The sequence below is a fragment of the Macaca fascicularis genome, chromosome 3 (genome assembly GCF_037993035.2).
Source record: "Macaca fascicularis isolate 582-1 chromosome 3, T2T-MFA8v1.1".
Lineage (NCBI taxonomy): Eukaryota > Metazoa > Chordata > Mammalia > Primates > Cercopithecidae > Macaca > Macaca fascicularis.
Window position 1 is genome coordinate 106,994,632 of NC_088377.1, and position 14,606 is coordinate 107,009,237.

A 14,606-nucleotide genomic window follows, 5' to 3' on the forward strand; every position below is an offset into this window, starting at 1 on the left:
AGCAGCAGAGGAACCGTCCCTGAGGATTAAGCTGAGGCCAGTGGAGTTGACCAAGATGGGGGCCTCTGGGTCAGAGTTTACCACTCTCCCTGCAGTGACACTTGTGCAGTGACGTGTTACATTAGTCTGGAATCCAAGCTCCATGAGAACAGAGTCCTTGTCTCTCTTGTCACTATTGAGTCCTCTCCTAGACCAGAGCCTGGGACATACTGGTGCCCAGGAAATGATAGTTGAATGATTGAAATCAGTCTGCAAGGGGTGATTCCTGGGAGATGAGCTCTGTTTTTTTTTTTTTTTTTTTTTTGAGACAGAGTTTCACTCTTGTTGCTCAGGCTGGGGTGCAATGGCACGATCTCGGCTCACCGCTACCTCCGCCTCCCAGGTTCAAGCAATTCTCCTGCCTCAGCCTCCCTGGTAGCTGGGATTATAGGCATGTGCCACCACGCCCAGCTAATTTTGTATTTTTAGTAGAGGCGGGGTTTCTCCATGTTGGTCAGGCTGCTCTCGAACTCCCGACCTGAGGTGATCTACCCGCCTCGGCCTCCCAAAGTGCTGGGATTACAGGCGTGAGCCACCGTGCCCGGTCGAGTGCATTTTTTTCTAATAAAATAGAACAGAGCAGAACACATCACAGAGTATATAATTTGCAGTAGGGGTATTACCTCATTAAAAATTGTAGTTTTGGCTATATGTGTATTCATTTATTTTGGGTCACAATGTAAAATGCATTACTGTGGTACATTGTCAAAATAGAAAAAATTACAAACAACCTGAGTATCTACCAATATATGAAATATTCAGGCTGGATGCCGTGGCTCACGCCTGTAATTCCAACACTTTTTTTTTTTTTTTTTTTTTTGAGACAGGGCCTCACTCTGTTACCCAGGCTGGAGTGCAATGGTGCACTGTAAGCTCACTGCAACCTCCTCCTGGGTTCAAGTGATTCTCCTGTCTTAGCCTCCCGAGTAGCTGGGGTGACAGGCACCTGCCACCACACTTGGCTAGTTTTTGTATTTTCAGTAGAGATAGGGTTTCACCATGTTGGCCAGGCTGGTCTCCAACTCCTGACCTCAGGTGATCCACCTGCCTTGGCCTCCTAAAGTTCTGGGATTACAAGCGTGAGCCATGGCGCCCAGCCTGAACTCCGATTTTTTTTTTTTTTTTTTTTTTTTTGAGACGGAGTCTCGCTCTGTCACCCAGGCTGAAGTGCAGTGGTGCAATCTCGGCTCACTGCAAACTCCACCTCCCGTGTTCACGCCATTCTCCTGCCTCAGCCTCCAGAATAGCTGGGACTACAGGCGCCCGCTACCTCGCCCGGCTAGTTTTTTGTATTTTTAGTGGAGACGGGGTTTCACCGTGTTAGCCAGGATGGTCTCGATCTCCTGACCTCGTGATCCGCCCGCCTCAGCCTCCCAAAGTGCTGGGATTACAGGCGTGATGAGCTACCGCGCCCGACCCTGAACTCTTTTTAATGTAACTATTCCGACAGCTTTGGAACCATTCTTTAAAAAAACCTTAAAGGATTTTCCCCCACCAAAAGCCCCATCAGAATGTGGTCGCCATCACCCCTGGATGACAGTCTTCTCATCTGCCCTTACACCGTCACTTGGGTTTGAAGTTGCTATACATTCTGGATGTAATGAATGCATTGAACGTATTGCCCTCTAAACTATTAAACAATTGAAAATTCAATGAGGGCAACCAATGTTTATAAATGAGTCAGAAGTGTTTAAAATGCAGACATTTAGAAAAAGTCCCAAGAATAAGAAATTCCCAGAATAATTTATTACCTACACATTTCAATTTTCTTTGGAAGTTCTAACTCTCAACAAACATTAATCAAGTCATCCCACTATCTTTTAGGTTGTTTCCCCCGTTTCACAAATTGTGATTCAGCACAAGTTAAATGACTTGTTGCTGGGGTCATAGGGATAATATAAATCTAAATAATTCACTATTTCAGCCCTCTCTTCTGCCACTTGTTAGATTGAAACTGATGGAGGTTTGATGAGGATTTTGACCTGCTTCCTCGCCGAATGACTGTCTATTTGCTGCTCTCTGCTACCCCCTGTTGATAAGGGAAGGGAAGAACGGATATCAAGACTGAATTTCTCAAAGTTAGTTCCTTCCACCCAGTAGTAGCAGGATTATCTGGAAACTTGTTAGAAAGCCTTAAGGGGCCTCAGCCCAGAAAAGTGAATTCAAAGCTCTGGGTGTGGGCCCAGCAATGTGTGTGTTAACCAAACTTCAGGTGATTCTGCTGCAGTTTGAAATTACTTTTCTGCCTTAGGTACTTATGTCTTGGCCTCCTGATCATTATAAAGATGATACAGCCTCTCCACACTGCTTCCGTCCTCAGGCCTCACATGGAGTACATACCACGATGTCATAAGCAGGGTGCTCCCATGCCCACTCATTCGGGCAGATGGATGTGCCGCAGCCCTGTGAAGTAGCCAAGGAGGCATACATACCCACTTTACAGATGAGGAGACTGAGAAAGGAGAGGCTCAGGAAGGGGCAAACAACTTGCCCAGAGTTACTCAGACTTCACTGGCAGGACTGGATTCAAATAAAGTCTTCTGTCTTCATGTCCATGCCCAGAGCTTCGGTAGTCACTCCAAAGCAGGGTGGTTCTACATTCAGGGCCAGATAATTGTTTGTTTGTTTGTTTTTTTCTGAGATGGAGTCTCCTTCTGTCTCCCAGGCTGGAATGCAGTGGTGCTATCTCAGCTCACTGCAACCTCTGCCTCCTGTGTTCAAGCGATTCTCATGCCTTAGCCTCCTGAGTAGCTGGGATTACTGGCGCGCGCCACCACACCTGGCTAATTTTTGTATTTTTAGTAGAGACGGGGTTTTTGCTGTGTTGACGAGGCTGTTCTCAAACTTCTAAGCTGCGGTGATCCACCTTCCTCGGCCTCCCAAAGTGCTGGGATTACAGGCAGGATCCACCGCACTCTCCATGGGCCAGATAATTCTTTGTTGTGGTGGTTGTCTTGTAGATTGTAGGATATTGGGCAACATTACTGGCCTCTAACCACGGGAGGCCACAGATGTCTCCAAACATTGCCAAATGTCCTCTAGGGGGCAAAATCACCCCTGGTTGAGAACCATGGCGCTATAGTCAACATGTAAATGGAGAGAAATCTCAATTCTTGTTCTGCAAATTTTACACTCTTTGGAAGCAATTTTAGAACAAATAGCTGTATTTTTTTGGCCTCTAGGTCATGCAGGAAATGAAGAACCTAGACTAAATGTTAATCCCCACAATACCTTTACCATTCCTTAAGAAAATTAACAATTCTATAATATTATCTGGTATCCAGTGTGTACTCAAGTTTCCCCAGTTGTCCCACGAATATCTTTCATGGCTGTTTTTTCCTCAAGCTAGGATCCAATGTAGATTCTCAAATTGCATTTGGTTGCTATGTCTATTTTGTCTCTATTAGTGTAAAACAGGCAAACTATGTCCCATGGGCCAAATCTGGCCCACCACCTGTTTTTGTAAATACATTTTTGCTGGAACACAGCCAGGCTCTTTTATTTACGTAATGTCTACGGTTGTTTTCACGCTACAATGAGAGAGTTGAGTAGTTGTGACTGAGACTGTATGGCCCATAAAGCCTAAGAGATTTAGTACCCAGCCCATTATGGAAAAAGTTTACTAAACTGTGACCTAGAATTCCACCCCCTGCCTTTATTTTTAATATGATACTGATTACTCAAAGAGTCCAGGACAATTGCTTATAGAAAATCTCTTATTTTAGATTGATCTGATTACATACATTTACACATTAAACTTTTATTTGAAGTTTCACATATGATGTGATTGTGTATATATATAGATATGTGAAAGATATATATATATACACACACACACATATATATATATCTTTTTTTTTTTTGAGACATAATCTGACTCTGCTTCCTAGGCTGGAGTGCAGTGGCACCATCCTGGCTCACTGCAGCCTTGACCTCCTCAAGTGATCCTTCCACCTCAACCTCCTGAGCAGCTGGGACTACAAGCATGTACCATCAGGCCCTGCTAATTTTAATAATTTTTGTAGGGACGGGGTTTCATTATGTTGCCTAGGCTGGTCTCAAACTGCTGAGCTTAAGCAATCTGCCTGCCTCAGCCTCCCAAAGTGTGATTAAAAGCGTGAGCCACTGTGCTCAGCCCTATATATATACATGTATTTAGGTAAAAAATATTTATGAGATTATCAATGTTCTATGAGACATTGTTAAACAACTTTTTACTTGTCAAAAACTATAAATGAAATTGAGGCTGGGTACAGTGGCTCACTACTGTAATCCCAGTGCTTTGGGATGCTGAGGCAGGAGGATCCTTTGAGGCCAGGAGTCTGAGACCAGCTTGGACAATATAGGGAGACCCTCATCTATAAAAAAGAAACAACTGTAAGTGTAATTGAAAAGCAAATGATGAATCAGAAAAATAATTACAATACCAAAGTCTTGTCTCTTCCCACACTTTATTTTTCAGGAAGGAGAGAAAAAGAATGTCATGTCTAACAGATAGTAGATAGTTTTAGTTACAAACAGAGGTGAAATCCTTACTGATCAAGTTGCCATGAAAAACCAGGGACCTCATCCTTTGGAAAGTCATAATATATGATTTCAAATATGTGTACCGACTGTACAAAAATTTGGAAATATACACAAGAGTGTCACTCAGCATCATGCCTGGTATATAAAAAGCACTAACTAAATGTCCATGGAATAAATGAATAAATGAATATCATTCCTTAACTCAGCTGAGCAAAGCAAGTTGTCACCAAAATACTCCCACCCATCTATGAGAGTAGTATTTTTTCTGAGTCTAACAAGTGTGCACATCATACCAGAGGTTTGGGCCTGTTGTTGTTCCATCAGGAGCTCCTAAGTGTGTTTTGAAATGGGATTCAGTTAACTTGGAACATGATCTTAGAAACTGGACTACATCGGTTTTATGCATATAGTTACATGGAAAGCTGAAAGTATCCCTCCTCTTCTTGCAGTTAACCTGGGTTAGGCTCTAATCGATAGTAGCTTCTCTCCTTACTCTTGGGACACAGTGTTTCTATCCTACTAGTTACCTAAGACTTTATAAGTGAAACATAAAAAATAATGAAAGGAAGCCTTGCTAAGTTGCTTTTATCAGTTTCACAACATGGCTGAAACTGCCTGCAGTATAATCCCTCTCCCCAACTCTAAAATGACATTTAACCTATAAAAAAATTCAACTTCCCCAAACCACAATATCTATTTTACAATAATCTTTAGGAAAAAATGGTTAATAGCCACTCTGGCACATCTCACATCAATGGCACTGAAAAGTGAGCTTCAGAAACAAGGTCGAAATTTAAGAAACTCCTTTAAATTCTTGGTTTTTGAGTAGCGGATCCTTTTCCTGGTTTCCCGGGAAGAACACGGCTTTTGCACGGTTGAGAAAGGCACTCAGACCTTTGCTTCCGACCACATTTGCAGGACTGTTTTCTATTGGTTTGTATTTCTTGTGTTTTCTGAAAACAATCTATTGGTTAGTTATTTTTAGAAGATCTTCAGTTGAAATATATTACTTTCTACAATCTTTTTCATGCCAGGTATAAAAGGATTCATTCCACTTAACATGTTTGCAAGACACTGGTATCTTATGAAAGTACATTTACTTACTCTTCTTCATGCAAGAAATGTGCCTGCTCACTATAATTTGAGATTATCATGTTAAAATTAAGCTGACATAATTTTGTAAAGTTACTGAGATCTGGTAGCATTTTTAGGATTAAAAACAAACCACAGCAAGATTAACAGGCCAGTTTGGCCCACACAAAATGTTTAAAAACAAAAAAGGGGGAAATGGCGCATTTACACAGGATATATTCACTTTTGACCATACACTATAGTGATATAAAGCATAGGAACCAAAAACTTACTTGTACACCAAGAGGGAGATCACAGTGACAAATATGGCCAAGCAACCAACGGAGATCAGGGCAGTATTTGCCATCCTTAAAGAGGAGGCTGGGTCTTAAAACAGAAGCAAGAGCATATTAGTTATGTCTTCCACCTAGAGGACATGACGCTTATAATGCCATTAAATAAATGAGGAAGGGAGCTGTCACAGAAGATATATGGCTCCCTCTGGGCTTTCAGTAATCTTTTCTATTAAATAATACATAGTCTTTGGGTCAGCTTATCTTCTATTTACAGAATGAGTCAGCATGTCTGGAACACTGTGGTAAGGGCCCTGTGGAGAGATGTCACGTCCTGGAGACACCTGCTCAGGTCTTGGCTGATCCAGCAGCGTCACCATAGGGAGGGGCTCCCGTGATCAGGTGGTCGTGCCTCCAGCTTCCTCTCTCACCACCTACCTTCCAGCTGTGCTAAAAATCCTGAAAGTTGGCCATACTCCCCTTGCTCTTTCAGACCTCCATGCCCCCTTACAGGAGTGTCCTCCCCCCGGCTCATGCCTGTAATACCAGCACTTGGGGAGGCAGAGGCGACATAGTGAGACCCCATCTCTACAAAAAATTAAAAAATTAGCCTAGCATGGTGGCGCATGCCTGTGGTGCCAGCTACTCAGGAGGCAGAAGTGGGAGGATTGCTTGAACCCGGGAGGTCAAGGCTGCAGTGAGCCATGATTGTCCTATTGCACTCCAGCCTGGGTGACAGAGCAAGACCCTGCTTAAAAAAAAAAAAAAAAAAAAAAAAAAAAAATCACCACCTTTACAGTTTTCCTTGTAACAGCTGTCACTGTGCACAGAAGCCGGGGCTTCTTTGTCTTGGTTTCTACTCTGTCCAGAACTGTATCTTCTGCCTAGAACTGTGCTGAGCATGGAGTAGATGCTCAAGGATATTTGTTGAAAGAATTACAGGTGCTTCATGAACATCCATTGAATTGATATATAAAAGTCACTTCAGCTAAAAGTCTATAGGTTTGCCTTTGAAGAATGATCTATTTCTGAAATTCTGCCTTTGAAACCCAAGCTATTAAGCTACAATCCCCACTGAATTAAAAACTTTCCTTCTGAGCTCTCATTTTCTCTTTCGCTCGCTCGCTCTCTCGCTCTCTCTCTCTCGTTCTTTCAGATGGGGTTTTGCCGTGCTGCCCAGGCTGGACTTCTGGGCTCAAGGGATCCTCCCACCCTAGCCTCCTGACTAGCTGGGACTACAGGAATGTGCCTGGCATTTTGAGCTTGCTTTATTTGGCTTTTGAAAATGACTCAGGTCCCACCTAAAGTTATCACTCACTACAAGAAGAATTAAAGGAAAGCAAATGTCTAAACATCTAATTCACAGAAGAGATCAGTGGTTTGCCAATGCAGAGGAAGCTTAATAGAATGAATTAAGACTCGAAAGGTAATTCTAACCAACCTTTGAGCTGTGGCAACACTGGAGGAATAACATCAGCAGCTTCTGATGGTGACTTTAAAGTCCATGGCCACTTGGATGCAGAGGTTTCAGTTCCCTTCTCTAGTCCCCACCCACCCCGGCTCCCCAACCAGGCCCTGATCCACCCCCCGCCCCCCAGGCAGAAAGCAGGGCACCCTTGCACTGTTGGTTTTGCTTTTAAATCTGCACCTTGGATATCACCAACAACAAGCCCTCACACAAATAATTAGACGTATGATTATTTTCTTTTAATGGGATTAAAGCTCTTCTTTTAATGGGATTAAAACTGCCTTTTATATTATTATTATTTTTTTTATTTTTATTTTTTTGACGGAGTCTCGCTCTGTCCCCCAAGCTGGAGTGCAGTGGCACGATCTCGGCTCACTGCAAGCTCCGCCTCCCGGGTTTACGCCATTCTCCTGCCTCAGCCTCCCGAGTAGCTGAGACTACAGGCGCCCGCCACCGCGCCCGGCTAATTTTTTTTGTATTTTTAGTAGAGACGGGGTTTCACCGTGGTCTCGATCTCCTGACCTTGTGATCTGCCCGCCTCGGCCTCCCAAAGTGCTGGGATTACAGGCATGAGCCACCGCGCCCGGCCTAAAACTGCCTTTTATATTATTAATGAGGAAATTTTGTTTTACATTTTTTTGTTATGTTTGGTTATTTGTTTGAGATGGAGTCTCAGTCTGTTGGTCAGGCTGGAGTGCAGTGTCTTCATCTCAGCTCACTGCAACCTCTGCCTCCTGGGTTCAAATGATTCTCCTACCTCAGCCTCCTGAGTGGCTGGGACTACAGGCGCCTGCCACCATGTCTGGCTAATTTTTGTATTTTTAGTAGAGATGGGGTCTCACTATGTTGGCCAGGCTGGTCTGGAACTCCTGACCTCAAGTGATCTGCCCACCTTGGCCTCCCAAAGTGCTGGGATTACAGGCGTGAGCCACCGCGCCCGACCAGAAACATATGTTTTTGTTTGTTTGTGTGTTTTTGTGGCTGGAAATATATGTTTAAGAACATATTACCTTATGAGATAGGCTTCAAGTTCAAAGTGAATGAGCTATTAGATTGTACCTGACAATACTCAAATTAAGGAGTGAAGTAAGTGCTTTAATGCAGGGGTCCCCCACCCCCAGATCGCGGGCCAGTACCTGTACGGGTCCTCAGCCTGTTAGCAACTGGGCCGCACAGCAGGAGGTGAGCAGCCAACGACTGAGCATTACCGCCCAAGCTCTGCCTCCTGTCAGCTCAGCGGCGGCATTATATTCTCATAGGAGTGCAAACCCTATCGTGAACTGCACATGCGAGACAGCTAGGTTGCGTGCTCCTTATGAGACTCTAACTAATGCCTGATGATCTGAGGTGGAACGGTTTCATCCCGAAGCCATCCCCCACCATCCCCGTTCCACGGAAAAACAGTCTTCCACAAAACAGGTCCCTGGTGTCAGAAAGGCAGGGGACTGCTGCTGCAATATCTACACAACTTAATCTTTCCCTTTCGTCCTACCACGTAGCACTTCTTCTAAGCCACAAGTAATATCTTACAACAAAGTTGATTATCTGTGACAGTTAGTGAGGGCCATTAGGGTAGAGCTCTAATTTGGAGGTTGGGGGAAGCTGGATGCCACCAGTAAATGCAAATTTCTAAATGAAATTCCTTTGTCTTCTTTGTTAACATTGTACCTTTCCAAGCATTCAGAGGGAAAAGAGTAGTTTTTCTGGTGAAGATGTGAGGAATAATAAGCTGGTTTGTTACCGTGTCCTGTAATGCTCAGTGGAGTTTGGGAAGGGAGAGAGAGGATGCATGGTAAGTTAGAAGGGACTGAGGAGAACAGCTTGTGTCTCATTTCTCTTCCAGGCTTCATATCTTTGCTCAGGTGGATTTTCATGAAAATGTGATATCAGCCTCTCCTTTGTTGTTGCTTCATTGGAGAACATTGCTATTTTTTGATATTGGCCTTTACACTTTCTCCTTGAAATACAAATCTATTCAAGTGTGCAGTGATCATATCCCATTGTTACTGGTCCATGATCACAGCTGATTTTTCTTCATCAAAAGGCTTTTCTTTGACCACTATTTCACCGGATGTCTCATCACTTCCCTAAGTAGATTTGCTGTTGGATTGTAATGCCAGTCCTCAGATCCTTATTAATAAGAGTTCAATGAATTTTATACTGAAATAAAATTAAACATTGACAACAAAGACCTAAATAGCTTCAGTATGGGATACCTACTTTACCTGCAGTAGGAAATGCTCATATGGCCATAAAACAGACCTCACCTCTGTCAGGAACAGAAATCAGGGTGCTCGTGAGAGCCAGGCTTGTATCATCCCCCAGGGTGAGGTTCACACAGTACGTCCCAGACCCATTGAAGGCTCGTCTCACAGTCAGCAGACACATCTCATCCACATCCACAGGGCTGCAGACTGCGTTCTGGGTGATCTCGCAGGTGGGGTCGGAAATGATGGTACAGACCTCCGTGGGAATGCTGCGACAGGGGAGGTGGGCGAGGGCACACAGGGCACAGAGAAGGGGAGAGAGGAAGGTCAGATCCATTTTACAAAGGGAAAGTCATTACATTTCTATGAAATTGAATTCCACCTCATTGTTACTCAAACTATAAGATGCCAAATTGTTAGTCTTATGATTTGCTCTTAAGCAAGCCCGTGTGCTGCGCTATGCCTTTCTCTGCGTCCTCAGGAAAATGAGGCCCTGGGGTGGAGGAGAAAAAAAATGATCTCCCCAGGGGAAGGGGCTGATGGAAACCACGTGAAGCCCAGCTCACTCCTTTTACATTCCTTCTAAATCCCTAGAATGTTCGAAGATGCAGATAGCTTGGGTGTTAGGCAGACATATTATTAAATGCCATAGTTGGCCCTGCCTAGGTTCCTGTGGAAGTATAACAGCAACAGCAGCAGTTGTTTTTGCAGGACTTATTATGTGCTGGGTACTGAGTTTTATTTATTTATTTATCTTTCCTCAGAGACCTTTGTTCTGAGTGAGTTTTAGATATATGACATGATCTTGCTTATTCCTCTCAATAGCTTTTTTTTTTTTTTTTTTGAGACAGAGTTTTGCTCTTGTTGCCCAGGCTGGAGTGCAATGGCATGATCTCAGCGCACTGCAACCTCCGTCTCCCGGGTTCAAGACATTCTCCTGCTTCAGCCTGCCGAGTAGCTGGGGTTACAGGCACCTACCACCACTCCTGGCTAATTTTTGTATTTTTAGTAGAGACGGAGTTTCACCATGTTGGCCAGACTGGTCTCGAACTCCTGACCTCAGGTGATCCACCACCTCGGCCTCCCAAAGTGCTGAAATTACAGGCGTGAGCCACCGCGCCCGGCCTCTCTCAATAGCTTTTTGAAGAAAGTAACATTACCCCAGTTTAACAGATGACAAACCATCTCAGGGAGAGAGATTAACGAGTCCAGGTCATACAAGCAGCCAGGGGTGGAGCTGGGACTTGAACAGAAAAGGTTTGACTCATCTGTCCTTGATGCTAGGCTACCTGCCATTGCTGTCCTGACCACTATCTCATGGCAGCCTTCTTGGATGGAGAGACCAGGCTCTGATGCTGGGCTCATGGGGCGGGGTCTGGGATGGGGACAGTTCCCTCTTCTCACCAGCCGGGCCTCTCGCAGCAGCTTTACTCCCTGGGTCAGCTTTCACTCTATTTTCTGCCACCCTTACCCTCATTCTGGTCCTCTCCCCAAGGTGGAGAGCTTCTCAACTCTTCTTTTCTACCAAATAAGGCCACATCTTCATACCACCTCATTCTCCTGATTAATTTATGTATTTACACACATATATATTTTAATCAAGTAATTTATATATTATATGCAAATGATTTGTTAATGTATATTTAGTCAATATAGCATTTATATATTCGTTCATTTATATTTACTTTATTACATATAGTCATGACCAAATCATAGGAAACCAAATTATATAATGCGTTGGAAAGAGCTTTGTAAATTCTAAAGAGAGGATTATCAGGCGTTGCTATTAATGTTAGTGTAGGCAGCTTCCTGGAAGCTTAAGAGCTCTCCTGTGAGCTGCACTCTGTTGGCTACCAGCATTCCATCGGTAGGCAAGTTTTGTGACCACTGGGGGCCTCAGTTGCCTCATCTGTAAAATGGGGAGGCTCATAGGATTGTTGTGAGGATTCAATATGAGAACAGGTATAAGGTGTTAAGAATTCAGTTAAGTGTTCAAACAGTTATCATAATTATTATTCAGCTTAATTATTAAAGGTTTCTCAATTGCTCAACTGTAGCAAAACACATGTGTGCTTGATAGCACCTCCTAGGGCCCTTCCTGTCTAAGGTTACCAGTAAATAGGAATTCAAATCAACTTAAAAGAGGTAACTGGTGGTCAATGCCTTTGTTCAGACTTGAGGTCCTCACTTGACCCATGCCTCTGTCGGAGATAATATACTCACCTCCCTTGGCAGGTCACAACAAAGTCTATTAGGGAGCTGTCAGGCCCTGGCACCAGCATCAGGACGTCTGTCGTCTGGATGATGTTAACCTCTAAGATTCCCTCTAACAAAATAACCCCCAGAGAAAAACACATCAAAATACAACAGAAATCAGACAAAGCCAAACAATCATTCTGGTATAGATTGAATGTTTGTGTCCCCCAGAAATTCATATGTTGAAACCCCCAAGGTGATAGCATTAGGAGCTGGGGCCTTTGGGAGGTGGTTAGGTCATGAGGGTGAAGGCTTCATGTGTGGGATTAATACCCTTATGGAAGTGACCCCAGAGAGCCCTTTTGCCTCTTCCACTACATGAGGACACAGCAAGAAGACTGCCATCTGCCATCTATGAACCAGGAAGTGGGCCCTCACCAGACATCGAATGTGCTGGACCTTGAACTCGGACTTCCCAGCCTCTAGGACTACGAGAAATAAATTCCTGCTGTTGGTTTATAAGCCACCCAGTCTATGGAATTGTGTTATAGAAGCCTGAATGGACTAAGGTACAGCTCTTAATACATCAGAAAGTGAAAAAAATTAAAAAAGGAAGACAGCCTTCTTGCCATACAGAAACATATCAGATCTGGCAATCTACCCCCGTAGCTTAGGATACATATCCATGCAGCATTTTCAGTCAAACTGAACTGTTTTTCAGTCCAACCTAGATTTTTGTTTCTAGAGCCTGTGTGTGCATCAGAAAGTAGCACTCCATCTTGGAAGGTGTTTCAGGAAAAGGTAATCCTGGGTAGACGCAGCCCCAGGCTCAGGCCTTGGCCAGCTTCTCAAGTGGCTTGGACTCAAGGGATACTGCTTGGGCTTCCACCTCCATCTTCACTCCCAGAATCGGTGAGCACAGGTTGGGCTTCAGTTCCCCTCGGTCTTCTCTGTTGTATGCCTTAGGGCTGTGCCCAAATGCACAGTCATGTGTGGTGGCCTGCTCTTTCCCCTTTTCACATACAAGTGTGACTTTGTGAAAATTAACTAGGGGAAGACAGGGGAAGTTGTGGGAACTCGATGCTAGCCTTCCTTTACCCTATGTACCCCATTCAGATGGCTGGGCTGCAGAGGTGGAATACAGGCCCAGGGCAGGCTCATTAGCATGTGGCCTTCACCGTAGGCTTGTTTCCACCAGGATGTGGAAGGAAGGCCAGGGAGGCAGGTGGGAATCTAGAAATGAGTAGGGTCTTTGCTCTTGCATGTGTGGTGTCATCTTAGACAAGCAGAGGGGTGCCCTTACCACCTACCTCCACCCCTTCAGAGTTAGCAAAGAGAGCGGGTGACCCTAGGTGGAGTCTAGCATCCCTCCTCACCGGTCTTCATCTCCAGCCTTACCTACAATTGTGATGGTGGCCTGAAAGTGACCATATCTGTTAATCTGGCAGTTTTCATCAGGAATCTCACTCAGCCCCAGGGGGTTGTCACCAGCAGGTCCTGGGGTGTTTGAATAACAAGATTTTAGAGTAGTTGCTACGAATGTAAAAGATACACATGATATAATAAAAAATCAAAACATTTGCCATTTGCTTTTTAGAAAAATATCAAGAATGCTATACTATGAAATTGCTATAGAAATTTCAACTAAATGTGTCATAATTTACACAGATGTGAGAGCTATAAGGTATTATAATTGCTAAATTATGTAAGGAAGCATAATCTCACATTTTGTGTGAACACAAGAAGCAAATAAAAGGTTGAAACTGTATTAAAATGTGTGATACAATGGTCATGAAGAAATAAACCTGGCCATAATAGATGAAGTTATATTTTAATTTTGGAAGCAGGTATTCTGGGCTCAAATTCCAGTTTCCCTTGTTTTTAGCTGTTTGAGACCACAGGCACATCATTTAATCTTTTTGTCTCTATTCGCTCATCTGTAAAATAAGAACAATACTTGCTGTCCTCTGGGGGCTGAACTATGAAACTTAAATGACATAAAGTATATAAAACCTGCTGCTCATCACTGCTGCAGAGGGAGTACTTAATAAATCACAGTTTCTTTCTTCCAGTAATATGGGAAAAGATCATTCTTTCCCTGTTTGGATGTCTCACAGCTCCAAAGCTAAATTCTAAAAGTCTTACTGTGATGAGCAGAGATGTGAGGAAGGAAAGGAGGGAATATAAGACATTTTTGAAAAATAAGCCTTGAATATAATTAGAGCAAAGAATCTAATGCCCTATTAATTACAATTTAACAGGCTCTAATTAAGACCTCGCTGCTCCTTCAGCAAGATAAAAAGTCTAGAAAGAGGCCAGGTGTGGTGGCTCACGCCTGTAATCTCAGCACTTTGGGAGGCTGAAGTGGGCGGACCACAAGGTTAGGAGATTGAGACCATCCTGGCTAACGCAGTGAAACCCCGTCTCTACTAAAAATACAAAAAAATTAGCCGGGCATGGTGGTGGGCACGGTGGCGGGCACGGTGGCGGGCGCCTGTAGTCCCAGCTACTCTAGGGAGGCTGAGGCAGAATGGCGTGAACCCGGGAGGCAGAACTTGCAGTGAGCCAAGATTACGCCACTGAACTCCAGCCTGGGCCACAGAGTGAGACTCCATCTCAAAAAAAAAAAGAAAGTCTAGAAAGAAAATAACGATACTGAAAATACAATCTTCTTCTTAATTTCAAAAGATATGTGAAGCGGACTCAGTCTTGGGGAAGGACGTCAAAGCCTCATAAGAGCTGCATTTCTAACTGAGTGACATGTGAGTGAAGCCAGCTGGGAGATTTCTCCAGGGCATCTCAGAA

General features: G+C 43.9%; 1 protein-coding gene across 5 annotated transcripts in view; it reads right to left on the reverse strand.

The window, feature by feature from the left end:
* Window positions 1-4,473: 4,473 nt before the first annotated feature.
* GPNMB (glycoprotein nmb) overlaps window positions 4,474-14,606 on the reverse strand; it is a 28,693-nt gene continuing 18,560 nt past the window's right edge. For 3 of the 5 annotated variants that reach the window (XM_045388918.2, XM_065542206.1, XM_005549990.4), the window contains 5 exons: window positions 13,200-13,298; window positions 11,829-11,931; window positions 9,666-9,874; window positions 5,931-6,024; window positions 4,474-5,519 (listed from right to left, as the gene is read on the reverse strand). In XM_045388918.2, coding sequence (XP_045244853.2) covers window positions 5,360-5,519; window positions 5,931-6,024; window positions 9,666-9,874; window positions 11,829-11,931; window positions 13,200-13,298 — 665 coding nt within the window. In that variant the 3' untranslated portion in view covers window positions 4,474-5,359. Of the gene's footprint in view, window positions 5,531-5,930; window positions 6,025-9,665; window positions 9,875-11,828; window positions 11,932-13,199; window positions 13,299-14,606 lie in introns of all 5 variants that reach the window. The other 2 variants (XM_074035357.1, XM_015447638.3) reach the window with 1 other exon arrangement.